This window comes from Pochonia chlamydosporia, chromosome 6 (assembly GCF_001653235.2).
Source record: "Pochonia chlamydosporia 170 chromosome 6, whole genome shotgun sequence".
NCBI classification, from domain to species: Eukaryota; Fungi; Ascomycota; class Sordariomycetes; order Hypocreales; family Clavicipitaceae; genus Pochonia; species Pochonia chlamydosporia.
Window position 1 is genome coordinate 2290879 of NC_035795.1, and position 24126 is coordinate 2315004.

The 24126-nt window shown below is 49.4% G+C and overlaps 10 protein-coding genes across 10 annotated transcripts; 5 read left to right on the plus strand and 5 right to left on the minus strand.

Annotated features, from left to right (window-relative positions):
- Nucleotides 1-18: 18 nt before the first annotated feature.
- Nucleotides 19-174, plus strand: VFPPC_16405 (hypothetical protein; the record flags this gene model as incomplete). Its single annotated transcript, XM_018294158.1, has 1 exon — nt 19-174. One exon carries the CDS (start codon nt 19-21, stop codon nt 172-174), a length of 156 nt encoding a protein of 51 aa, XP_018140537.1.
- Nucleotides 175-1754: 1580 nt separating this feature from the next.
- VFPPC_08878 (sugar transporter (hexose transporter)) lies at nt 1755-3723 on the plus strand (the record flags this gene model as incomplete). Its single annotated transcript, XM_018287505.1, has 7 exons — nt 1755-1805; nt 1867-2215; nt 2270-2416; nt 2469-2578; nt 2628-3342; nt 3413-3558; nt 3610-3723. 7 exons carry the CDS (start codon nt 1755-1757, stop codon nt 3721-3723), a joined length of 1632 nt encoding a protein of 543 aa, XP_018140536.1.
- Nucleotides 3724-4585: 862 nt separating this feature from the next.
- On the plus strand, nt 4586-5764 carry VFPPC_08877 (glycosyl hydrolases family 43 domain-containing protein; the record flags this gene model as incomplete). The annotated part of the gene is made up of 1 exon (XM_018287504.2): nt 4586-5764. One exon carries the CDS (start codon nt 4586-4588, stop codon nt 5762-5764), a length of 1179 nt encoding a protein of 392 aa, XP_018140535.2.
- Nucleotides 5765-6165: 401 nt separating this feature from the next.
- VFPPC_08876 (hypothetical protein) lies at nt 6166-7296 on the minus strand (the record flags this gene model as incomplete). Its single annotated transcript, XM_018287503.1, has 5 exons — nt 6166-6281; nt 6335-6410; nt 6457-6504; nt 6555-6747; nt 6803-7296. The coding sequence occupies 5 exons, from the start codon at nt 7294-7296 to the stop codon at nt 6166-6168; spliced, it is 927 nt and encodes a 308-aa protein (XP_018140534.1).
- A 1139-nt stretch (nt 7297-8435) lies between these two features.
- On the minus strand, nt 8436-9036 carry VFPPC_08874 (allergen; the record flags this gene model as incomplete). Its single annotated transcript, XM_018287502.1, has 3 exons — nt 8436-8617; nt 8676-8760; nt 8848-9036. The coding sequence occupies 3 exons, from the start codon at nt 9034-9036 to the stop codon at nt 8436-8438; spliced, it is 456 nt and encodes a 151-aa protein (XP_018140533.1).
- Nucleotides 9037-9833: 797 nt separating this feature from the next.
- On the minus strand, nt 9834-10797 carry VFPPC_16404 (fungal chitosanase; the record flags this gene model as incomplete). Its single annotated transcript, XM_018294157.1, has 3 exons — nt 9834-10145; nt 10227-10576; nt 10629-10797. The coding sequence occupies 3 exons, from the start codon at nt 10795-10797 to the stop codon at nt 9834-9836; spliced, it is 831 nt and encodes a 276-aa protein (XP_018140532.1).
- A 2790-nt stretch (nt 10798-13587) lies between these two features.
- VFPPC_08870 (peptidase protein) lies at nt 13588-14865 on the plus strand (the record flags this gene model as incomplete). The annotated part of the gene is made up of 1 exon (XM_018287501.1): nt 13588-14865. The coding sequence occupies one exon, from the start codon at nt 13588-13590 to the stop codon at nt 14863-14865; it is 1278 nt and encodes a 425-aa protein (XP_018140531.1).
- Nucleotides 14866-15522: 657 nt separating this feature from the next.
- Nucleotides 15523-15906, plus strand: VFPPC_08869 (thioredoxin-like protein; the record flags this gene model as incomplete). Its single annotated transcript, XM_018287500.1, has 1 exon — nt 15523-15906. The coding sequence occupies one exon, from the start codon at nt 15523-15525 to the stop codon at nt 15904-15906; it is 384 nt and encodes a 127-aa protein (XP_018140530.1).
- Nucleotides 15907-16112: 206 nt separating this feature from the next.
- VFPPC_08868 (ferric-chelate reductase) lies at nt 16113-21028 on the minus strand (the record flags this gene model as incomplete). Its single annotated transcript, XM_018287499.1, has 8 exons — nt 16113-17073; nt 17122-17243; nt 17289-17350; nt 17396-17625; nt 17671-18008; nt 18055-18570; nt 18820-20341; nt 20391-21028. 8 exons carry the CDS (start codon nt 21026-21028, stop codon nt 16113-16115), a joined length of 4389 nt encoding a protein of 1462 aa, XP_018140529.1.
- A 1841-nt stretch (nt 21029-22869) lies between these two features.
- VFPPC_08867 (D-isomer specific 2-hydroxyacid dehydrogenase) lies at nt 22870-23977 on the minus strand (the record flags this gene model as incomplete). Its single annotated transcript, XM_018287498.1, has 2 exons — nt 22870-23747; nt 23794-23977. 2 exons carry the CDS (start codon nt 23975-23977, stop codon nt 22870-22872), a joined length of 1062 nt encoding a protein of 353 aa, XP_018140528.1.
- Between the last annotated feature and the right edge of the window lie 149 nt (nt 23978-24126).

Here is a 24126-nt window from a genome sequence, read left to right on the forward strand (position 1 = left end):
TGGTTTCTTCACTGGTTTATGGAGATGTCTTGGGGAATTGTGCATGTCGATCGTCTTAGGGCCGATTGCTGGCATTGTTTTGCTCTCGGTATTCGGTCCAAGTTGTCTGGTCACGTACTTTGCTGTTGTCCTTTGGGGGGTCTAGTGTGGTTAGTGGTTGGAACTGCAGAGTAAGCTTGATGCTTGTCATCAATTGATGGATGATCAGCGATATTTGGAGATTTGTTCCCCAATCTTATTGGGGCGGTTACATTTGTGGTTTGGAGCCATGTGGTGCTGCCATAGACATGATGATGATGAGTTCCCCCACGTTGGCTCGGGGGTAATTCTAACTTCTTTGACCTGAACTTGTGTATACAAATATGTTCCTACTCTTCTTCTTCTTTTTTCAATTGCTGCTTTTCTCCTGCCCAGTTTGCCAAGCTATGCCCTCAAGTAACGTTGCTGTCTTGGCTTTTGTGCGAAGCTTCACGCTTCGATATCGGGAAATGTGGCTGAATGAGTCTAATGGCTCTTATGAAGGGTGCATTCTATTTTAATTTATATGAATTGACGTGTCGAAGCGTTTTGCGAATATTTGGTGGTTCTTTTGAGGGGGGGCTGATGGAGACGGATATTTAAAATACCGTCCCTGGCTTCAGTGACATGCTTGGTGGACATGGATATGACACCACATCATGCCACGATCAGCTGAAGCGTATTAGAGGGTAGTTTTTCGATTTATACAAACGGCAGGCTTACTAAAAGCTACTAGTGGTGTGGTTTGGTGGTAAAATACACTGCGACATGCATTTCAGACCTGTTCTTGACGATGACCCGGAGCTCGTAGATGTACTAGAAGACGTGGACATTGCTGGCCAATCATTTCTAATGTAGGTTTACAGTTTGAGTCGCTCAGTTATAGCATGTCAAGGATGTTGGACATGGCATGTGTGCTTCCAGACACACAAGTCATCCTCTTGAGCGCAGGTAAAGGCAGGCCATCATCCAGTGAACAAATCTCATCACCTACTTCACTGGCCAACATCATTTCAGGCTGTGAAGCTCCAATTGCGCAGGGTTTGAGCGTTTATTCGTTGGCATTACGTCCGCACACGTTCAATGTTCCACCAACCTTTGCTTGCATGAGCATGAGCCCATTCACACATACCACCTCGGCAACAGGTAAAATGAACTGGGATGCACAATATCGCACAGGGTTCAACTGGCCCAGACGGAAACGATACCAATCATCTCTCACCTGCGGATCTCAAGCAGACAACTCACGTTGCATTCTGACTGCTTCTCCTCTCACCAGACCCCATTCACGCGGCATCATATATCTCCATGTCCATCTTCCCTCTCCTCGCCCCACCAAATTGACGGGCCTGAGCTTGCGCTGGACTGGACTTCGACAAAACACAGACCTGGCACTAGCGCTGATCCCAAAGTTAAACCTGGGGTAAAGAACCTGGAACTCTTTTCTTCTTCGGCTCGGATGTAGAGCCCCATATAATAAGGCACGACTCTGCCGACTTGACTCTTCTCCAGAATCAGCTTCATGTCGTCGGTTGTCGCTGATTGATATCGCTCGTTGCTCAATCTCTTGGGCTGTTCGATAGTCACAAGCTCCGTTGGCATTGGGTTCCTGGTGAACATCCTTGTCGATCCGGCAGATATTCTCCTATTAAATCGCCGGTTGGTCGCGCTGCAGATCCCAGCTGTTCAAACCGATTCCATCTCCGTCCACCACAAAGATAACGCTGGCAGCAGCCATGGCGGAAAAGATTGACCATGTGGATAACGTTCACGATGAACGCGACGAGGTCTGTCATCTGTCGCGACACAAAATCTCTGCTAGGATGCCTCTGCTAATCTCTCACACAGAAGCACGTGGAGACCAGAGTGGTCACTGGCGATGAAGCCTTCAACGAGGCGATGCTAAAGGAACCGCCGTCTCCTTGGACGAGAGGCCAGATTATGATCTATCTCTTCTCCTTGGTGGCCTTCTTCAACAGTACTACCAATGGCTATGACGGCTCCCTCATTAACAACCTGCTTCAGAACCCGTGGTTCATCGACAAGTACAATGGCTCCAATAGCGGCATCTGGGCTGGCATCGTCTCGTCCATGTACCAGATTGGCAACATTGTAGCCATTCCGTTCCTGGGGCCGGTTTGCGACTCCTTTGGCCGCAGGGCTGGCATGGCTAGCGGCGCGGCTCTCATCATCGTGGGTATGTATGCTTGTGTGACGTTTCCACTCTGACGCGCATTGCTGACTGTAGCAGGCACAATTATCCAAGGTACTAGTAATGCTGCTGGTCAATTCATGGGAGGTCGCTTCCTTCTTGGATTCGGTGTATCTCTAGTAGCGACTGGCGGTCCCATGTATGTAGTTGAAGTGAACCATCCCGCTTATCGAGGTGTCGTCGGCGGTAAGTAAATACCCTCTCCCGGACAAACTCGCAGATTCCTAACAACCACAAGCAATGTACAACACTCTCTGGTTCTCAGGCTCTATCCTCTCATCAGGAGCGGCTCGCGGCGCCGCAAACGTCGGAGGCGACTACTCATGGCGTCTCATCACTTGGCTTCAGGTTTGCACACCTTGACTCCTCTCGCCTCATCACCTACTAACCACCACAGATACTCTTCCCTTCCCTGGTCCTCATCTTCTCCTTCCTCCTTCCCGAATCCCCCCGATGGCTATACGTCCACAACAAAAAGGAAAAAGCCAAAGCCATGCTCATCAAATACCACGGCAACGGCAACGAGAACTCCGCCTGGGTGCACCTCCAACTCCGCGAGTACGAACAATTCCTCGACATGGACGGCGCCGACAAGCGCTGGTGGGACTACCGCGTCCTCGTCAAAAAGGGAAACTTTTACCGTCTCGGCTGCAACCTGATTGTGTCGTCGTTTTCGCAGCTCGCCGGCAATGCTGTCCTGTCGTACTTTCTGGGCTCTGTACTCGACTCCGCCGGGTATACGTCGTACCTGGCCCAGGCGAACATTACCCTCATCAATAATTGCGTGCAATTTGTGTGCGCTATTTGCGGTGCGTTGCTGGTGGACAGGGTTGGGAGACGGCCGTTGCTGCTTTTTGCGTTTTCTGCGTGCACGGTTGTGTGGTTGGGCATGACGATTGCGACGTCGCAGTTTTCGGCGTCGTATGTGGGCAAAGATGCGAGCGGTTCGGATGTTTATACGAATGGGGCGGCTAGTAAGGCTGCTTTGGCGATGATTTTCTTGTTTGGCGCTGCGTTTTCGATTGGTATCACGCCGTTGCAAGGGTTGTATATTGTGGAGGTTTTGAGTTTTGAGATGAGAGCCAAGGGTATGGCCATGTCTAATCTTGCGGGTATGTATTCCACCTGGTCTTTGTATGATTTGATTCATTTTGGTTCAACGTTTTTGCTAACGCGGTTTAGTCAATCTTGCTGGTTTGCTCAACCAGTATGCCTGGTCTGTCTCTATGAAGAACATTGGGTGGAAGACGTACATCATCTTTACAGTTTGGGATGCGATTTCGGTTGTCATCATTTACTTTACTCTGCCTGAAACAAAGGGTAGAACGGTACGTCATATTCTGACGTTTGACTTTCACTAGGCACTAACATGTCGACAGCTCGAGGAGTTGGATCATATATTTGCTGCAAAGAACCCTGTCAAGGCATCTATCTCAAAGAAGGAGCTTTTGGTGAACCGGGATGGCGATGTGGTAGAGGTCAAAGAGGCATAACCCAATCTAGCCAGTGTTTTTTCAAGAGCGGACAGTTTGTGCATGTTGGAACTTGTGTATATGAGCATCGTTAGCGACTGTCTTTGCAGTCATCTCTAAGAAGGAAATGAATTCATGACTGAAGGCGGCGTATTTCACTCAGCTGTGAGAGAGTCAACGTGTAATTACGCATACTCAACTTGGGACACAAACAAGAAGTTCGTAGTTGAAGAGACAAGGCTAGATCAAGGGCCGCTTCAACGAACAACTAAAGTTACCTGCATCAAAGCAAGTTTCGAATTGGTAAACACTTCAGGCTTAACCCGCAAGTCCAAAGTTGTCCCCGGAACTGGAAACTCGGGCAACCGTCACAACTTGTGGCTGAATGTTATGCGACGGGGAAGACGTTTTTCCACCAAAAGACGACAAGTAGTTGATTCTTGCTCTATCGTTAACAAGATGAAGTATCTCTTTGTCCAATTCATATATAACCGACGCGACTCACCACGCTTGAGCCGTCGGAGTTTATGGCATGCCAGGATGACGATCATTCCCCCACATTCCCCAGTCCCGATATCCCCGCAATCCAGGGTTCATTTGACAAGAGTATCCAGAAGACTGGACGTACACCAGGTTGCATTGGATTGAAAAACGCCATTAAAATGTCGGTTATTGATCCAAGTGACAGGCTTTCCAGCAGCAAAACGCATTGGTGGAAAATTAAACATTGACAGACCATGCGATTTCCACGAATATTCGAGCTGCTTCAACTCTTCCAAGTGTCTGAAGGTCCAGACTTCTAATATATAGATTGGCGACTTCCATTGAATCTATTATCGATCCAGAGAGCATTTCTCAAGTCCATCTGTGTTCATCAATCACCATGTTTTGGCCAAGACTCGCAAGTGCGGCCCTCCTCCTTGCAAGCCTCGTATCAGGCTCCTCGCCCAAATGCTCAACCGACGATGATTGCAACCTCAATGGCATCTGCTCCCACGGTAAATGCAAATGCGACGTTGGTTGGACATCCAGCGACTGCGGCGCCCTCGACTTATACCCAGCCTCAAGACAAGCCGGCTACAACCACACAGCCGAGGGGGAATCAACCTGGGGTTCACACATTGTCCAAGATCCCCACGACAAGAAACTCTACCACCTCTTCTATACGTCCATGGAACACCACTGCGGTCTGCTGAAATGGATCCCCTACAGCAGAATCATGCGCGCAGAATCGCGAACCGGCCCAGAAGGTCCTTACACGAACCCCGTGGAAGTCGTAAGCACCTTCAGCCACAACCCAACCGTGGTCTGGAGCCCATTCGACAAGAAGTATCTGCTCTACCATATCGGATGTCCGCAGGCCATACTCCCGGGCTGCGATTCCGTCGGCGGCCTCCAGTGCCCGGATAACCCCGGCGGCCTAGGAATCTCCGTCATGTCAAGCAGGGATCTCCGGTCCTGGGACTTCAAGGGCTATGTGTTGAAGAAGAGCAACGACTCAACAGCATGGGACTGGGTGGTCACCAATCCATCTGCCTGGCCGTTACATTCAAGCTCCAGAGATCCTACTATGATTCTTGCCTACCGTGGCAAAGCGGCAGACAAGACGGAAATGATTGGTATTTCTGTATCCAAGGCCGGCTACGAAGGTCCGTATAAGAAAATCGGCACGAAGCCCATTTTCAATGCATTCTGCGAGGACCCATTTCTTTGGCAGGACAGACGGGGGAATTATCATATGTTGGTGCATTCGATGCGGGATGGCAACGGCGGTACTCCTGGTGTAAGACAAGTTGGTCGGCATGCCTTTGCGAGGATGTACGAAGGACCGTGGACGTTTAATAATGATACGCTTGCGTATAGTGCTTGGGCAAATTTCACGGACGGGACTTCGATTAACTTTTCGAGGAGGGAGCGGCCGCAACTGTTCTTTTCGGATGATGGGAGGATGACGCCGTTGTTGTTGTCGAATGGGGTGCAGGAGATGGGAAGCACGCAGAGTTATTCGATTATTACGCCGATTGGGCGGAAGTCGAGGCTTGGACAGGGCGGGTGTAAGTAGTGCTGGCTTAGCTGTGAGGGGGATGAAGGACTGCTACATGATGATGGGGGTTTGTGCTGGTTGTCTCATTGTAGAATGAATGTTTGAGGTTGCCGAACTTGTTTCGGTGTTGTGTGAATCGTGTGTCAAGTCTTTGTGATCTGAAGGGATTGTCTAGAAAGGGACCATGGGATGCGGGCTCGAAAGGAAGTTGCTGGGATGAAACGTCTCTTAGTTGCTACTTCTAAGCCAATCTGAAGAACTCGTAGAAAGTTCCCTTGAGAATTAGATCGGATATATCACTGTCAATACATGTATCTAGTGAGGCTTGAACTAGGATGCACACCAAGATAAGACAAGCTTGAGACAACCAGATATATACTAAAGTATTCAATATACTACGGTCAAATATATACAATCCATTAAGCAGTGCAAAGACCGTCATGCACTGAAGGCGGGTTAGACGACGCATCTCCCCAGTTGAGACTGCCCAGAAGCCGTCCAACGTCGGTCGATCGATCCGCTCGGATATAGTCGTCTGCGCAACATGAGCAAACATTCTCGACAGAGTACAAATAAAAGAATTCTTACCCCGTTTTGGAAAATACCACCAGTCGTTGGATCTGAAGGCATTGTCGGTGAGTTGAGACAGGGCGTCGTTCCAACCCTGCGATATCGTTAGGACGAGTCGACTTACACCAGAGTAAACCTACCGTGTTGCGTGTGTCGCGATGGGCATGCTTGCTCCATTCGACATACACCTACGAGGTATTAGCTCATGTAAGATGCTGCGCTTGAGGAGCTCACTCACCTTGGGATGGTCTAGGTATTGTCGGCCGTCATCACCGCCACGCGGCTTCGTAGCATCCTCCGCATTAATAGTATTCTGAATCTTTGCCCACTGCAATCGGCCATACCCGCTATGTTGAGATAAGAACAGCTGGTCCGGTCTCCATTGGCCGTCAGTGGCCTTTGTGAAGACAACAATCACGCGCTCCCAGTCACTGTCAAGTCAGCATACCAATTGCACATCTCCCCAAGATCAACTCTATAACTTACTATGGATGCCCAAACACCTTATTCGGGTTATTGCCATCCTTTGTATAAAACAAATTATACGCGACTCTGACAGAAGTATCAGAACACTTCTGGTAGCTATAGTAGATGGGAAACGAAGGGCTCGGATTGCCGATGCCAACGCCGGGATTTCGACAATTACAGCCAACGTCAGGCCAGTCGCAGAGTTTCGACGAAGCAACCTGCTTGCCGTCCACGGTCGCAAAGGTTGGTATGCAGGGAGGGTGGTTTAACGCCTGGCCAAAGAAGAACATGGGCTGTGCCTTCATCGCCAGACTAACACCCCCTTCATTAAGCAACTGCGTCATGTCGGCATCAGAAATAGGCGTCACAGCCGAAGCCGTGGCCGCCAGACACGCGACAGCCAGAATCTTAACAAGGTTCCGCATCGTAAAGTCAACTCGTTGGATAGCCCACGCCTCACAGACTCCCACAACTACGGAATCCCACGCATTAAATACTTTCTTCCGTCTCATCGCCAACCTACCATAATAGGAAATAGAGCAACGAATCGGGCCGGCGCGAGGAACGTGTGGGAATTGTGTGGCGGGCAGCCATCGCCATGTCCTGCAAGCCATTCGGTGTGTACTTCTCTTTCAGGGTTGTTCGGCCGGCAACGTGTGGTGAAATGCATTGAGTGAGATGGCATTTGCGGCAACTCGAAACCACCCTATCGACTTGGCTGCGATCCTTCATCGGGTAAGGAGGTCACATTGGGGATTAGTGCTGGAGATGGCGCTTACTGGTGGTGTTAGTGGCCTTGACTCCCCGGCAGTGAGGGTTATACCGTTTTCTGTGGAGTTTGGGGGTGTGATTGGGACGGTGTGCCCGGTTGATTTGTTATTCGAGAATGATGCTAGTGATGGGTAGGGAACGTTTATTTGTGGGAAATTGTCCTGGTGTGGATAATATCCTTGGTGGTTGACTCTCGATCAGTAATTATGGGGGCGAATTGTCGGTCACTAATTGGGATTATTCGCATTGCGACATGGCTTGTGCATTGACGGGATTCTTTTTCTGGTTGGTAATAAAATTGATAGCAGAAGTCGTCGTTGATATGCCGTGTGAGTTGGCCCATGAGATCGCATGTGGCTGTTCCTTTGAAGAGATTGGTTGTCTCAACTGGGGACTAGTTTTTTAATCTTGAGCTTACTTGGCACTCGCTTTCATCCAAGAGAGTTGTCAAGTTAAGAGTATGCATAATTCACATCATGTCTGGAGCTGTGGTTGACAGGATGTCCTCGGTGGCTTCAATGAGCCTCCACAATATGCTTCCTTGTCGCCGCGATGAAACTCGACAAGCAAAGATATTGTCTTGCAAATGCAATCAAGTTGCTGAGACCCCGCGTGAGGATCTGCCATCCGCCTATGGTTGAGGGTGAGGAAACAACTAGCAACTGAGCTGATTGTCGATGCAACGCAACATCTCTCAAAATTGGGGCCGTTGAACCACCGACAACATTCGTCGTAGAGATTAGATGAAACAAGCATAGAATGAGATGTAAAATATATAAGTACCAAGTATTGTGAGTAAGCTACCCCTGCAAATCGACACCTTCACATGAGCACCATTACGCACCCTGAGCTCAACCAACCCCACGACCACTAAATTGTACTACTTGCAAAGCTCAGCAGTCAGGTCAACGGGCTGAGGGCACCCATAAACCTTCTTGTGCGCCGGCGTGCTATAGCAATTTGCGTCGTTCGCCTTGCAGTCAAAGAGCTCGCAGCCCGCGCCCGGGCTCAGAATGTTGTGGTTTCCAGCAAACGGGTTGCCCCATTCAGTGCTAAACTCATCTGTGAAAAAAATGTTAACAGGCGCTCAGGAAGAAGACATATAGCCATAGAAACTCACAATAAGCGTAGTCGGGGTTTGAAGAGAAAGAGTACCCAAAGAACAAAGGCTTGTCAAGCGTCTTGGTCTTGGCAATCTTGATAGTCTGCGGCTTCATTAGCACCAAAGAATCTAACTTGATCCGTTGAATAGCCACTTATGCAACCAGTGTTGAGAGTTGGATCGCACGTACCGAACCAGAGCGTCTAAACGACTCGGAAAAGGACTTTCCAGCTGGAAGAGTGGTGAGAGGACCAGGCGCACTTCCATCATACGGGAAGGACTGCACGTAAATAGTAGAGGTGCATCTGTTGATAACGGAAGCCTTCTGAGCAGAGGTGAAGCCCAGGAGGGCGGCGAATGCGACGACGGAGACCTTCATTTTGAGATGTGTTTGTTCCGACACAAGAAAAGTGATCGATTCGTTTAGATGTAGTTATTATGATTAAATGTAGCTGAGGAAATAAAAAGAGTGAGAGAGTCGAGATGCGTGCTCTTATATGATGATGAACTTGAGTGCCCAGCAAAGTCAACTACAGTAGTTGCTCCGACTGCAACTCAATCTTACCATCGTCAAGCAACTATGCGTCGCTCGGCTCAAGCATGCATGCATTCTTCAGGTCTCATCTCAGCTTCACTCTCGTATACGAGGAAATGCACAGTCACTGACTTCATTAGAAGCTGTAGATCTCGTATTCTGAACCCAGCTCCCTGTATGTTTCGACCCATTGCTAATCTACTTTGCCAAATAGTGTCTCACCGACCCCTCTGTCAACTCCAACTGTCCCCGCATGATATCATCCCGTATTCCGTATGCCGTGTGCCAAGTTCGGGCTATTCTACTTCCAGGTAGGAACTCGCGGCCGCCAATGCCGGAGAGTCGCACAGCTGAGCGAGACAACGTTCGATAACGTTGTGCAATGCGAAAAATTGCCGACCAGTCTCGGCTTTTCCACATACACGATTATCCAGGAAGGGATGCTGCCGAATCTGCGCAAAAGCCTGCGCTCGGCGTTGCATGGCTGCCGGGTTCTGGGCAATTTACCTGCAGGAGAACATCTAATTTCCGAGGTTCAAATCAGTGTTCATGTAGGGATGAAGGACGAGAGAGCGATGGAGGTGGCTCGTATGCCGGAAGTTGCTATTTACAGGGTTATAAATAAGCACAAAAGTCAATGTTTAGTGCGCCGGCACCTTGGACAATTGGCAATACACCGGACTCCAACACTTGATGCGCTTCTCAATCAACCGATTTCCCTGAGCCTCGATTGAGTCCTGAAACTCTCGAATGGTGGTAGCATTCCACTTGGCTCCATGAGGTCCAACAACTGCATCCTTGCCGGTAAACGCAATGTAGAGGATGTCGGTATGATTGCTCGAGTAGTAATAGTCAAAGTAGGAGCCAAAGCAAAGTTTGGCGATTGAACCAGACGCTTCCCCAACTAGCGGTGGGCCATCATCCTTGTTCATGTTCCCCCAGATGCCGTAGAACTGTGATCATCGTTCGGTTAGCAATTAATGTTCCGCCGCGTGCACGGAGGGTATCACCGCAGAAGAAACACAGCAACTTACCATCCTGTTGTTGCATACAACAGCAATAATGGACATGGGTTCTATGCCGTACTTACGGGGATCGAAGCTAATGAAACCGGGATTCTTGCTCTCTACATTTCCAAATGTAACAAATGATGTCACATATGGGTTGAAGTCGCTAACGCCTACGTTGTAGCTTTGTATAATGGGCTGAAAGGTCGTGGGATTCACGGGATTGTCGAGAGATGAATCGCAGTATGAGTCGAAGTCGTCGTTATAACGGTATGTGTCTCCCGCGCAGCTGGGGCCTAGGGCTGCCAGATTACCATTGACACCTTGGATGTACACTATGCCTTCGCTTTTGAGGTGATCGCCACAATAGACGTAGTCTGCAAAAGAAGTGAGTTTGGAGCTTCTCATCGGTAGAGGGTTAAAACTTACCGGGACCTTGACCTTCTATGGTCGCGAATCCACCTTTCAGCGTATTTCTACAGTAGCCTGTTTGCTTGATGGTGTAGTATAAGCTCCAGAGGTTTTGGGTGACATGCGCAGCCGACACTACCTGGAGCAGTGTGCCCAAGAGTATGGTGTATCTGAAGAGTAAGCCCATTGTAAGTGCGTCTGTAAATTTGAAGATACGTCCCTGAAGCAAGAGTGCTGGACGCTTGTCCCTGTTATATACTGTAAAACAACTTCAACCGCCCCGTTTCTCGATTACAGGCTGAGAGAACAAAGCCTGCCAACAACTGCAGTAGTTCAGCACTTCAGCGTTCTGTCTCCCCTAGTTTGCCGCCCATCCCTCCGTATTCCCCGGATTTCAGCGGTTATGCCGATGTAGCATCCTACCGGAAACTCAGAGCTTCCTTATAAATCCTTGTCATCCTAATAACCTTATGCCATTATTCCTCCAGTAAGCTTAAAAGATAAAGAGAGGTGTGCCCCAAAAGCATATGATGCTTCCGCAACCAGGACAAAACAAGAAAGACTCTAGACACGCGGGCCGGGCCGCATCGGGCCATCGTCATCTGGGGAAGATGGGCTTTGGCACGGTTAGAGCATGCGGTTACTCGCATTTCTTGTGCGAGTATTTCACCTCGTTCGCTTTGTGACTAGGTAGCGAATATTAGCTCAAATGATTCTTGATATGTTGAGATTGGTAGAATGCACCTTGACCTTTTACCCGTTGCACCCCACAATGCCTTTGACCTTAATTCTCTTTGTGTTTTCTGAGTTTGAGTTGCTACGTCCAGTGAGCTAAGCCAACGAGTCGCGCATACTATAGTGAGTTCGCCCTTGCCATGAGAGCAAGCTATACAAATTGAAAGTTATAGTAGGGCAGATATGCGTCTGAGACCTCTTCAATAATCCGAGATATCTCATCATTCTCATGTGCTGGAATTCCGACCAGACACAAAACAAGGGCTCGCAATGTCCCAGATACCCGCACATGTCGGATTTTGCGACCCTGGTTGAGTGCTGGCTCTGTATCAAACATTGTTGCAACCGTTTGTCCAAATGTGATGGCATTTTCGAATTTCTCCAAATTAACTATAAGGAACATCTCAGCAAAAACAAACTTGACGTTTTCAAAACCTCCATCAGGGTCATGAAGCGCCTCTATACTGGGAAAATGCAAAGATACTATGTCTGAGCTGCCGGAAACCCAGTCATCATGAGCGTGCAACATATCTAGGACGCCCTTGCGGGGAGGACTTATAAGAAAACGGTCAATTGTAACTTGTTGTCCCTCAAAAGAAGCCGGCATTCGTACATTCGACAATGCAGCTGTACTATCCAATGTTGCAAGGATAGAATAACCGTGCTCTCTTCTGGTACTGGGGTCGGCAAGAAGCCCTTGAAGTAGAGACTCTGCGTCTCGCGTTGAGTGGTCATCGTTGCACAACAGGACGCATGGTGCCCTCTCTATATTCTGTATGAAGATACCTAGCTTGTATGGAACCTGACAATGACAACGGAATCCAAGGCATGAGCAGTGGAAGCGACATGTCTCCCTGGCAAGCCCACAACGAGGTGGAAATTTTCCGAATGAGGCCTCACGGAACGTCCAGAGGATAACGCCAAGAGCAATTTGCTCTGCCAGAGAAAGTCGATAGGGGGAGGCCGCCGATACGTTCTCATGGTGAGCTTTAGTTGATATCACAGCGTAAATTCTCGCCAGTGAGTAGGCCGGTATTGGAACTCTTAGGGTCAGAAAGCTTAGTTGGACAATGCGTGGATCGGCCCTGGGATCAAAATCGAAGAATTCACTAGCCTTGTGCAACCAATGCAGAAGATTGTCGTCTAGTTCGCCCCTTGGGAAAAGTTCAGGCAGATAAGGTGGACTGTGTTTGGTGGAAGAGCCACTCGCTACGCTGTCGCTCTTTTTGCTATTTCTGCCGGGCTGCAAGGAAGTCGGCTTCGTGTGCTTCATACGAGGAGCTTGACCGCCCACACAATCTGCGGTGCTCATGTATTAGCGACTGCTCAAATGACTACCTCGACACCTGCTTTTGTTTTGATCACATACTGGGAACATCAGCGATATTTCCTGGTGAATCTTGTGAAGGACTGAGATTTGGTTCTCCAACTTTTGGCTTTTTCGGACTGGGGTGACAATCCTCCATTCCCCTGGTCGATGTTGTTGCCTTTCGCTTTGAGAGTCTTACCACGGACATCGCTTCTCTTCCTATTTTCTCCCAATTAGAGGGCTCGGGGAGAGCTTTGTTTCGGGAAGCAGAACGTTAAAGGAGGATCGCAGAATGTGAGAGATGTCGGCTTGTTCAATGAACCACAACATTGATCGCGGTGAGAGTTATTGAGACCTTACACGTGAGTTTTGCTTGGGGACACTATCGCAAAACCGTATATATATATAAATATCTTGAGTTTCGTAACCAGGGTAAGAAAATGCGAAGTGATGGTTTGATGTAAACGTTTCTGAGTAAGACCAGTCGCACGTTGTGAAGGGCATTGTTTAAGATCAAGGTGGCCAGCAACCAAGACGAGCAACGAAATATTTCCATGGTTTTCTCCTTTGCATGCGATATGATAGTAAGAAAAAGTAACTGTCATCAAACCTTTTCAGTTTGCCTAATTTTCGGTGAGTAGGCAGTGAGAAAGATGTGAGAGAAAGGTGACATGGCCTTTGGAGGGTGCAAGTGCAGGTGTTGCATGGTGTTGAGGAAGGAGCCAGGCAGCTTACAGAGTGCTGGCACCTGGCTGCCACTACCAGTTGACCCATGGCTGCTGAGTAGCTGTGATCATCTAATTGCCCTGCGTGTGGACTCTTCGCAGCAGTGGCGCCCCAACGAAACGGTCAGTTGCACCAGAGATGCACCACCTGTCAGACTTGTTCCCCTCATCATGCAGGAACACTGGCTTCCCGACATCACACAAAACCATGGCAGAAGCAACCAGGACCAGTTTGCTCGCACAAATCGATAATGACCAAAAAGATCTTGTGCAAGCTACACAATTGCTAGTTCAGGCTGGCTCCCCCAATCCTCCAGGCGACGTGTCAAAGGCAGCCCAAGCAGCGGTCGGACTGATACACCAGGCGATTCCCTCCGCCATCGTCACCACACATGAGACTGCTCCAGGCATTGTCAACGTGGTTGCCGTCATCCAGGGCAACGGCGGTCCAGGAAAGCGACTGGTTTTCAATGGCCATCTAGATACATATCCATTCGGCGACGAGTCAAAATGGACACATGGGCCTCTAAGCGGAACACTGTCCGACGATGGCAAACGACTCTATGGCAGAGGCTCCTCAGACATGAAGGGTGGCATTGCGGCCGCGATTATTGCGTGCCGTGCTCTAGAGGCACACAAAGACTCATGGGCTGGAGAGATTGTCATCGCCTTGGCTGGAGACGAAGAAACGATGGGCACTCTCGGCTCTGGATTTCTACTCGACAATGTCGATGCTGTCAAGTGTGACGCCATGATCTGTCCCGACGCAGGAAGTCCACTTGTTGTTAGAGTTGGCGAGAAGGGCTTGATCTGGGTCGAAATAAGCGCATCAGGTGTTCCTGCACATGGTGCGCACGTACACAAGGGGGTCAATGGCATTGAGAGACTACTTGTGGCACTGCAACTGCTGAAAGGCTTAGAAAAGCTACCACCGAATGCCCCAAAGGAAGTAGACGAAGTTATAGCCGCGGCAAAAGGCGTGTCGGAGCCACTGGGCGGCATTGGGGAGCAGGATACTTTGCAACGGTTGACGGTGAATATCGGCACCATCAGTGGAGGAACGTCGCCAAACCTTGTTCCCGATGAAGCTCACGCGGCCGCTGACATTCGGCTTCCGATGGGCATAAGCACGGATGAGGTCATTGAGCAACTCCACAGCGCACTGGATCCTCTAGAGGGCGTGTCGTTCAAAGTCACAAGGCAGTACGAACCATCGTGGACATCACCGTCGGAGGATATTGTGAGGTATTCTTTGGAAGCGGCCAGGTTCGTGGTTAGCCCACAGGCGATGCCCAATATGAGAGTAGGTGCGTCAGATTCAAGGTTATTTAGACAAAAGGGCATCCCGACTGTGGTTGTAGGGTTGACACCTTACAATATGGGCGGTCCGGATGAGTACATTGCAACAGATGAGCTCGCCCAGGTCGCAAAGATCCATGCGCTCAGTGCGTGGCAGTTTTTGCAGCCTTCAGGAGAGGCTGAGTAGGTACCTTTGCCGCTTGGTTCAACAAGTATTTGCGTCAGCCTGCTCTCGTGTGCCCCGTCTTGTACTACAGCCAGACACACAGCCAGGGGTTATGGAATCTTGGCCAATCTACAGTATGGAGGATTCCAAATCTGGAAATGTGTCGACTGGGATGCAGGTCCCTTTCTCTGTTGAACAGTGTAAAAATAAGCCATCGGCTGTGTAAATGTTGGTCTGTCTATAAATAAGCACGGGCGACAAATCCGGCCAATTCCCGCTCAAAAGATGACATCAAAGGCGTCTCAGAAAAGATGACAGGCAGACAGACTGGCATGGTGGCGGGTGACAAATGAGATGAAAAGTCGCCGTGGCTGCCGAATGGAGATGGCCGCATCCAAAAAGTGCCCGGTGTGTGGAATCTTGCATTTCTAAGGATTGGCTAATTTCCGATTACCAAAGCCCCACCTCGAAGCACGCCAGAAGCTTCCCTCATTTTAGCAACGGTCCTCGTCGTACTTAAACAAACGGCATCTTCAACTTTGGCTTTGTTGCCTCATCAAACAACGAAGCATTATCACCTACAGGCACATTTACGCATACGCACACAACCGCGGACACAAATACCCGTAAACGCCAACTACAAGCAAAACACCAACCAACCCCGGTACAAAACCAAAAATGGCTCACGCAGCTCAATACATAAACTCCACCGAGGAACTCCAAACGCTCCTCTCCTCAACAACCTACGTCGCCGTCGACTTCTTCGCCGACTGGTGTCCTCCTTGCAAGACCATCGCCCCCGTCTTTGAGAACCTAGCCTCCAAGCACAGCAAACCGGGCTACCTGGCCTTTGCCAAGGTCAATGTAGACAAGGTGCAGGAGCTAGCGCAGATCTACCGCATCACCGCCATGCCAACGTTTTTGTTCTTCAAGGACGGCAAGCAAGTTGCTGTCAATGGACAGGCAATGATCCAGGGCGCTGACCCGAGGTCGTTGGGTGCCGCGGCAGAGAAGCTGGGCGGTCTGGCGGCTAAGAAGGCCGAGGAGGCGGCGCAGGAATAGAAGTTCACATTTCACATTGGGTGGAAGGGCTGTTGGATGATGGTTTTGTGTGTCCGCCGGCGGCTTCTTTGGTGAAGCGGGTGGAATGGAATGATTTAGTAGCATAGCATTGCATTGTTTAGGACGAAATTCACGACTATTCTTACAAACCTTGGCGTAAATGTAGAGTGTATTCTTGTATATGCTGTCGTAAATCATGTCTAATGCTACCATCTAAAACTCTCCTCAAAATACTCTATTTGACACCCAAACAAATCCAAAGCCTCAACCACGGCCCGTCTAGCATCATCTGCCATCTTTGCAGGACCGCAAGCCACGACAGCGACACTCTGCTCGCCTGCTTTCTCTGCCGCCGCAAGAATAATCCCTCTTGCGTTTGGCCGTCTATAATGCCGCGACACTGTAGACGGTATATCCGCGGTAATGTTCCTCTCCGTCTCTGCCGAGAAGTACAAGTCAATGCTAAAGCTTGAATCACCAACCGCAACCCCCATGTCATTCGAAAGAACACTCGCTGCAAACTCTGGCTCTCGTACCGCCCAGTGAAGCTGAACAGACCTGCTGCCCCCAGTCAACATGCCCAGGTACGACATGGGCACGACAACACCACTACCTCCCACCACAAACACAACCTGATCAAATAGATGGAGTGGTTGGCTATGTCCATAGGGTCCGTCCACGAGCACCCGCATGGACGCTGGCTCGGGCCATGCCCCCGCAGCCAGATTGCGTAATCGGCCAGTGAAGCTATCATATGGTCTAATGAGAAATGTCAAAAGCTTGGACTTTGCTTTATCCACATCTTGTTCCTCTGCGTCGACGACATCCGACTCCAAAAGAGGGACTTGTTCGCCAAACGTTTTTACCGGCGAGGTCCCGTCTAAAACGGACGCCACGGTGAACGGGTGGCTTTCCCAGAATCGCTGGTCGTCAATTACAGAGAGGTAGTAGTATGTTCCTGGGCTGACGTTGTACGCGTTGAAACAACAGGGTACTTCGAGGCGCACGATGTTGGTGGAGGAGTTGTACGTGGCGGTTGCGATGGTCGGTTTGAGAGTTGGGTTGAAGAAGAACATGCGCATGACGCGGAGGACTCGGTCGAATAGCCATATGAATACGGGGACCCAAAAGAGGCCGTCGTATTGGCCGTCGAAGATGGATACATGACTGCGTGGGTTAGTGATGATTTTGTGAAAGACTGGACGAGAAACGTACCCCAGCATGGTGACGAGAATTACGATGGACATGCCAATGTGTAGGATCAGGAAGAGTTCGTATTTTTGCCGTCGCAGCCAGTAGATTGAGCAGGCTACTAATGCGCACATGAGGACCGTGGCCTATAAATCGTCAGTAGGATTCAGCATCTTGCGCGAGGGACGTACCACTTCGCCTACTACCCAGAACATTTGCGTCCACCACCAAGCGAAATATGTCCATCCTCCTTCTACATAGAGTCAGCAATTAGTCAAATTGCTTGAGAGGGGCATACCTTTTAGAATGAGCACCGTATACCCAACCGAGTGGATGACAGCTTGTAGGGTCGCAATCCGCGCCACCCACCGATGGAAGTTGTTATATGTACCGAAATCCCATCCCGTAAGCCAAATGGCAAAGTTGTTACGCATGCCAAACAGCCATATGATGGGGAAGTTGGCAAATGAAATAATACCCGTTCGATCGGAAACATAACGCAGCCATTGCTTCGTTTGGGTTGGGAAACTGTGCGTGTTAGTTGGGTTGGCTAGTTGGAGCGGCAATACGTACTAGAGATTGACTGGTGTGATTTTGTATCCGTGTATACTGTATATGATGTTGAGGATGGTAAATGCGAGGATTGTTAATGTTTGAATTCGCGGGGGAATGGTTCCGCACCATACTTCTGTTGCGGATTTGTAGCCGAATGTGGCTGGGATGAGGAGCCGTTTCTTCATCCATGTTATTGATTCAGAGGGATGGCTGTTGTACAGACGATATGTCTTGAGGAGGCGGATGAAGAAGAGGATTATCCTGTTTGCGAGTCCGATGGCTACCACGACAACCCAAAACGCAATCATGGCGAAGCCGTACAAGAAGTGATGATGGTTTACATATTCAACCGCATCCTATCCACATTAGCAAGACTTCTTCACCGTGAAATGAACTCCTTACCAGTGTATCAAACCACGCTTTATAAAGTTCAAACGCAGGCACGACAACCTCATTCATCGTCTCTCCAGGGCCAAACGTCTCGTAAAGCTTAATATGTCGCAGTCTCTCGATATCCCCAGCCGTATAGTTCGACACAACAGAAATGGGAGGCAGTCCACCCGCCCCTAACCCAACACACGTCTCATTCAAGATGGCAACCTCATCGGCTCTAAGTCCGGTCTCACAAAACGCCTCCAAGCACAGGTACATGGACGTCACGGCCCGTCGGCTTCGACATATCTCCTCCGCTGATTTTGAAGAAGACAGATCGTCGTCCGCAAATCGTACCGGCGCCAAGGCATTCTGACACGACTGAAGACAAAGATCTGCATAGTTCTTGGGCGCTTTGGCAGCCGCAAGCCAGCAGAGGAGGCACCAGCACAGCGCTGATGCCAGACGAGCCGTCGGAATCATCTCATCTGTCCTGCCGGCTTCAAACGTCGCTTTCGAAGGTGAAAATGCACTGGGGACATGCGCCTTTTAGTTCTGGCCATCAGCTCGGCGAAAAGTCATCTGATAAGATTGATAAGCGCCCCACATCGCGACCCTTGCACATCGGGTGAGACAAAGGGTTTCGACTGTTTCGGATCTAACAATGGCATTTATGTTTGAAGATGTGATTTTAGATGTTTTCTAACTAATTTACCAGCTAAATGTTTCGTCTATGAGAATAATACCCCTTTTTGTTGCTGAAGTTTTACCAAGACTGCAGATGTGGTTTCTTACATCGTCAGCCATGCCTGGCGGTCCACAGACGATAACTCCGATCGGACCCCGGTCTTGAGGTCCACATGACATGGTCAGCTCTTCTGTCAGGATGGAGGAAACGTCCATCCGTGAGCCAATGTGAGTCTCTATGTCTACTGTGGCGGGCAGACGGTTCATTTCGTCTTTGAACACTGCTTCCAGGCTGTGATTCCGGATGCCCCAACAGAGTCTGGCCGGTCTATTCACATGTTTATGGAGAATGGGCAAGACGCCGCTGAGACCAACGCCACCTGCTATGCAGAGTATCCTCGTGCACTGGGAGAGCTGATTCCCAGACGACGAGTGATACGATCCTTCGAGGAAAACGGGGATTCGGATCGGGCCGTTGGCCGCAGAAACTCTGGCTGCGAGACGAGCTGTCATGCCTGATCGAACTCGAACCGCAATGTTGACTTTGGCTGCACTGCCAGATACATTTCTCGCCTCAGATGCAGTCAGGCAAGTCTCGCCAGCCATGATACTTGCTTTGACGGCCTTTTCCGCATCCCCCACCTCATCTGAACTGTTCCCAGGATCTGACACCGTCGAGAACGAAGACGCAATCGAGAATGGATGGTTCTCCCAAACCCGCCACGAAAGAGTCGGAAAATAAAGGTACGCGACTCCCTCTGCAAAGACGTTCTCAATCTCAACGCGGAGATAATCCCCACCGGAGTCTTCAACAGGAGAAACAACCGCATTCTTCATACCTGTCATACCAGCACGCAACAATCTTGCCAAACGCTCGAGAATCCACACTGTAACAGCGACGAATGCCCAAATCTCATAACCCCAGTTATACTTGTACAATTCCCAAATATGATAGTAATACCCGACGATGAAAAACACCACCAAAACCTGATGGGTGCACAAGAATACTTCGTATGCCTTTTGTCGCACAATAAGCAGGGAGCATGGCCACAACGCCGTGGCGCAAACTGTCGCGACTATTCCCCAGATCCAGTACTTCTTTGCTGCCTCCTCCGCGTACGTCCCGTCCAAGGCGTAGTACACCCACAGCATGATGGAATGGAGGATGGTGTGGAAGATGGTCCAGTATCCGAGCCACCTGTGCAGTAGGACGTACGTGTCGTATGGCCAGTCGGTCAGCCAGAGGAGGATGTTGTTGCGGGCCGAGAATACGAAGAGGGCTACCAAGTTTCCCATGGCGAGGTTGCCTGCCCTGTTGCCGATGGTGCTTATTTCCATGTCTTTCATCGTTGCGAATACGCTCTGTGGGAAGAGTGCGGTGTAAGGGGCTAGCAGGAAGACTATGTTGAGCACTGATATGAGGATGATATAGAGTGTCTGTCCGCGGGTGGGCATCAGACCTCCTCCGATGTATTTGGCGACGGGTTCACGGTGGGATTTTCCCAACACGGGAGGCTCTATGAGGATCGAGTTGATCCATAACCATGTGCGGCTGCGATTAAGTCCCGGGACGAAGCGTAGCAAGGATAAGAGGACTGGCATGAGGAGCGCTACCACTGCGACGACAAGACTATCAGGAATGTTAGCACCATAAAGTACGTAGCTGTAGCTTTACTCACGTATATGTCGCATGTCCGGTTTCGTTGGCTTCAAAGCCTTTTAGACCATTATAGTTCTTTTGCCAGTCTGCTTTTCTCACCACACTTGTAACGTTCAGAGGAGCCTTGGCCCTGATGGTCGGTAATGTGCTGTTTGTGTCCATCTCCATTTGTTCATCTTCAGAGCCAGAACTGCTACCATGTCGACGCTGTAACTGCCTTTTATGACCGCCAGTTGAAGCTGTCCCATTGTGACTCGTGCTGTTCTTCTCGTCCATGCGAGCCTGGCGAAGAGCTTCACCATACGACATACCTGGCGTCCAAGCGAAATTTGCAACAGTTCCAGAAGCTAGATGCGACTCCCAGTATCTCTCAATTTTGGCAAGCGAAGGATGGTCAAACTGGCTACAGTAGGAGTTGATGCACAAGGCCAAGGTACGCAGGAAAGCCTGGTCAGTCGTGTAGCATTCAGGTGGTGTTTTGGCGCCCTTTTCCTTTGTCGTACAAAGTAATGGGCAGGATGCGATGACTGCACGGCAAGCAAATGCGCATGTTGGATTGTACATTGTCTTGCCTAGGCCTATCATTCCCGTGCCGTCAGCGGTGCTGAGGTGTATGTTGGCCAACAAGACCAGCCCGTAGGCGGCCCATTTAGACATCATTGTTGAAAGTAGAGGTCGATTTTGCTCGAACCAGCCGATTGGACTTGTAGAACAAAAATGGCCGTGTTGCTACACGAGCTGTAAAATTTTCGAGGCCGTGTTCGCGAGATAGGGCTGGCATATTGGCACCCGGCGAAGTTGTGAATATAAAGGGATTGCCAAGACGGTTTAATCTGGTGGCGTATATATTTTCTTGCTCATTTTCGCTCAGGATATGCGCACAATATATATGCCAAGTCAAACAGGCTGGGTCTGGCCCCACGTTCAGGATGTCAACGAGATATGCTGGTCATGAAGCTGTCCTGACAGCGAATGAGCCTGATGAAAATGGGAATGACCACTGGTGAATCAATGGATGGTAGTTGGGCTTTTCATCTTGTACGACTGCTATTAGTTCAAGGTGGTACAGAATATGTATGGGTGACGAAACAACTGGCATGTCTACGTTACACATACCTTGTTAGCTCCATTTCATTTTCCGATGGTAATGCTTGAGCTACGAATTATTTAGCTGTGAGTTTCAAATACTTGTACCACAATGAAATCTGACTTTGGACATGTTGCACTTCACTGCTGGAGATTGAGTCGAGTGTTGGCATGGTGATGCCCGCCGTAGTGTTCAAGAATGGCTATAATTACCCATTGTAGCAGCTTAGACACCTCGATCTCCTTTGGAACAAATTATTCTGGAACTGGGTCGCAGTGGTAGTTCTGCTAGCCATGCCCATACAAAGCCGTCCACTCTCTAGCCATGTCTTCATACTTCTGCCTGTCCGACTTGAACAAGCTCGTAATATCTGGTTCCAACTCATTTCCTTCTTCTGGTTCTTTCAAAACCGACGCAATACCCTCCAGAACTGTAGACGTCAAATCGTATCAGCATTTCTTCTTCTCAGGATGCATCTGCTATTGTGCGTACCCCGCCTTATGGTCATGGCAGGCGACCACTTGTCCATGAGTATTTCGGCGCAAATAACGCCCTTGAAGCTAATGTTTACATGGTATATTTTGGTGTTAAATCGTACTCTAGGTTCTTTGAACGGATAGTTGGTGGGAAAGGTAATGTCAATGAGGAACTTTCCCCCAGCGTATGGTGAGGCCTCCTACTGAAGGTTAGTCGCACAACATGGTAGAGGAAATAATAGAGGATTTCACTGGTCCAAATAGTGTCGCCTTCCAATGGAACTAAGAGCCTGTCAGTATTCCCTGGATAAGGACTATTTCTAAGGATAGTGGTGTGTCTAGAGTAATACCCTGGGGCTCACTTACGGTGTTCTCATCGTCAGGGTCAATTCTGAACGCCTCTGAAGGACTGCTAAAGATAAATTAGATTCAGTCGGTAGCAATTTATGGTGGAAGTCTGACGAAGTTATGTCTTCCAACTCCTTACTGATGCGTTTGAGGGCCATTTCAAGTGACGGTGACGATGATGAGTGAAATGGTGATGGTGTGAGACAAAGGCGCATGCATCTGTGGGTCGTAGATGTTAATTTCGGGTTGCAAGGCGATAGGCGACCAACGGCGTCAAATGTTGATATTTCATGAATAGTCTCTCCTCCTGTAACATTCCGGGCCACCCAGCAAGGTCTTTTTCGGTAAATACATTCGTAAAAGCATGAACTCAATAATACGCCACGTGCCAAATTACAATGGGCTCATTTAAGCTTATTATTAAAGTGGCTGGTCCAGATTGAGACAATTAGAGCACGTTACGGAGTATTATGGCATGAAACTGCATCCACTCCAGCGCCAAGATCACCACATTTCAAGCCCATGTGAAGAGTGTGCAAGACTCAATTGACACCTGATGCTTCGCAATTCCATCCCAGTGCATCACCCTAATACATCGTCTTCTTCAGTTCCTTCCCTGCAGACCATCTCAACAAATCATCCACCTGTTGCTCATAAAACCCATTGATACTCCTCTCCTCCACATACGCAACATGCGGCGTAACAAGCACCTGGCTCTTCCCATTCGTGCCCCAATCCGAATTCCGCCATTCACTATCCTTAGGAAGCGGTTCCAAGTCAAAAACATCCAACGCAGCACCTCTAATCTTGCCGGCCTTGAGAATATCAAGCAGATCCTTCTCCACGACCAATGGCCCCCGCGACGTATTCACAAAGAATGAAGATGGCTTCATCTTCGACAGATCCGCTTCCGTGATTAAGCCCCGCGACCTGTCTGACAGGACTAAATGAACGCTGACCACGTCTGCGGTGCTAAACAACTCCTCGCGACTGACGGCTTTGAACGTCTTCTCGCCATCGCTCTGTTCAACTGGTAATCCCTGCTCTTTGGCCTGCGCATCCGCCGCTTCCTGAGTCAAATTGGTGCTCCATGCGATAATCTTCATGCCAAATGCCAGACTCATGATGCGTGCAACAGAGCCGCCAAGGCGTCCTAGACCAACTAAGCCGAGTGTTTTCCCTGACACGCCTGTGACAAATGTTGTTTGCCAGCCGCCCGCCTTTACAGCTGCGTCATTCTGCGCGACGTTTCTCGTCACTCCGAGAATCATGGTGATGATGTGTTCGGTGGTACTGTCCACTGGGCCAAGTTTGTCATCCGTGGTCGCTGTGACGGGTATGCCACGCCTTTGAGCGGCCTCCATGTCAATTGCTTTGTTGCGATGGCCACAACTCAGGATCAGTTGGAGGTTAGGTAGCTGGTTGATCAGCTCTGCTGGGAGGGGCGTTCGTTCCCTCATTGTAGCTGATGTTGTTAGTTTGTGGTGGTGGAAGTGGTGAATGGTGCTCACATATGACTTGGAATGGCTCTAATCGTTTAACAATCTCATATTTGACGGCTTGTGGTGTGTCTGGGTGGTTGTACGGTAAGAGAGTATCATCGAAGGCTGTCACGGTGTAGTTGGAGTCGAGTTTGCTAAAGTGAGGGCGTGCGAAGCCTTGGTAGTCGTCTAGAATAGCTACTTTTATTGCCATTTTGTCAATTGATGTTTGCGTGTAGTAATTGAGCTTCAAACGTATGGTTACAGTTATTGGTGTTCTGATTGTATATATATCACTTGTCATTGGTAAGCAAGGTGAGTGAGGTCTCGGATGATGTCGCCATTTCCGATAGTGCGATCGGA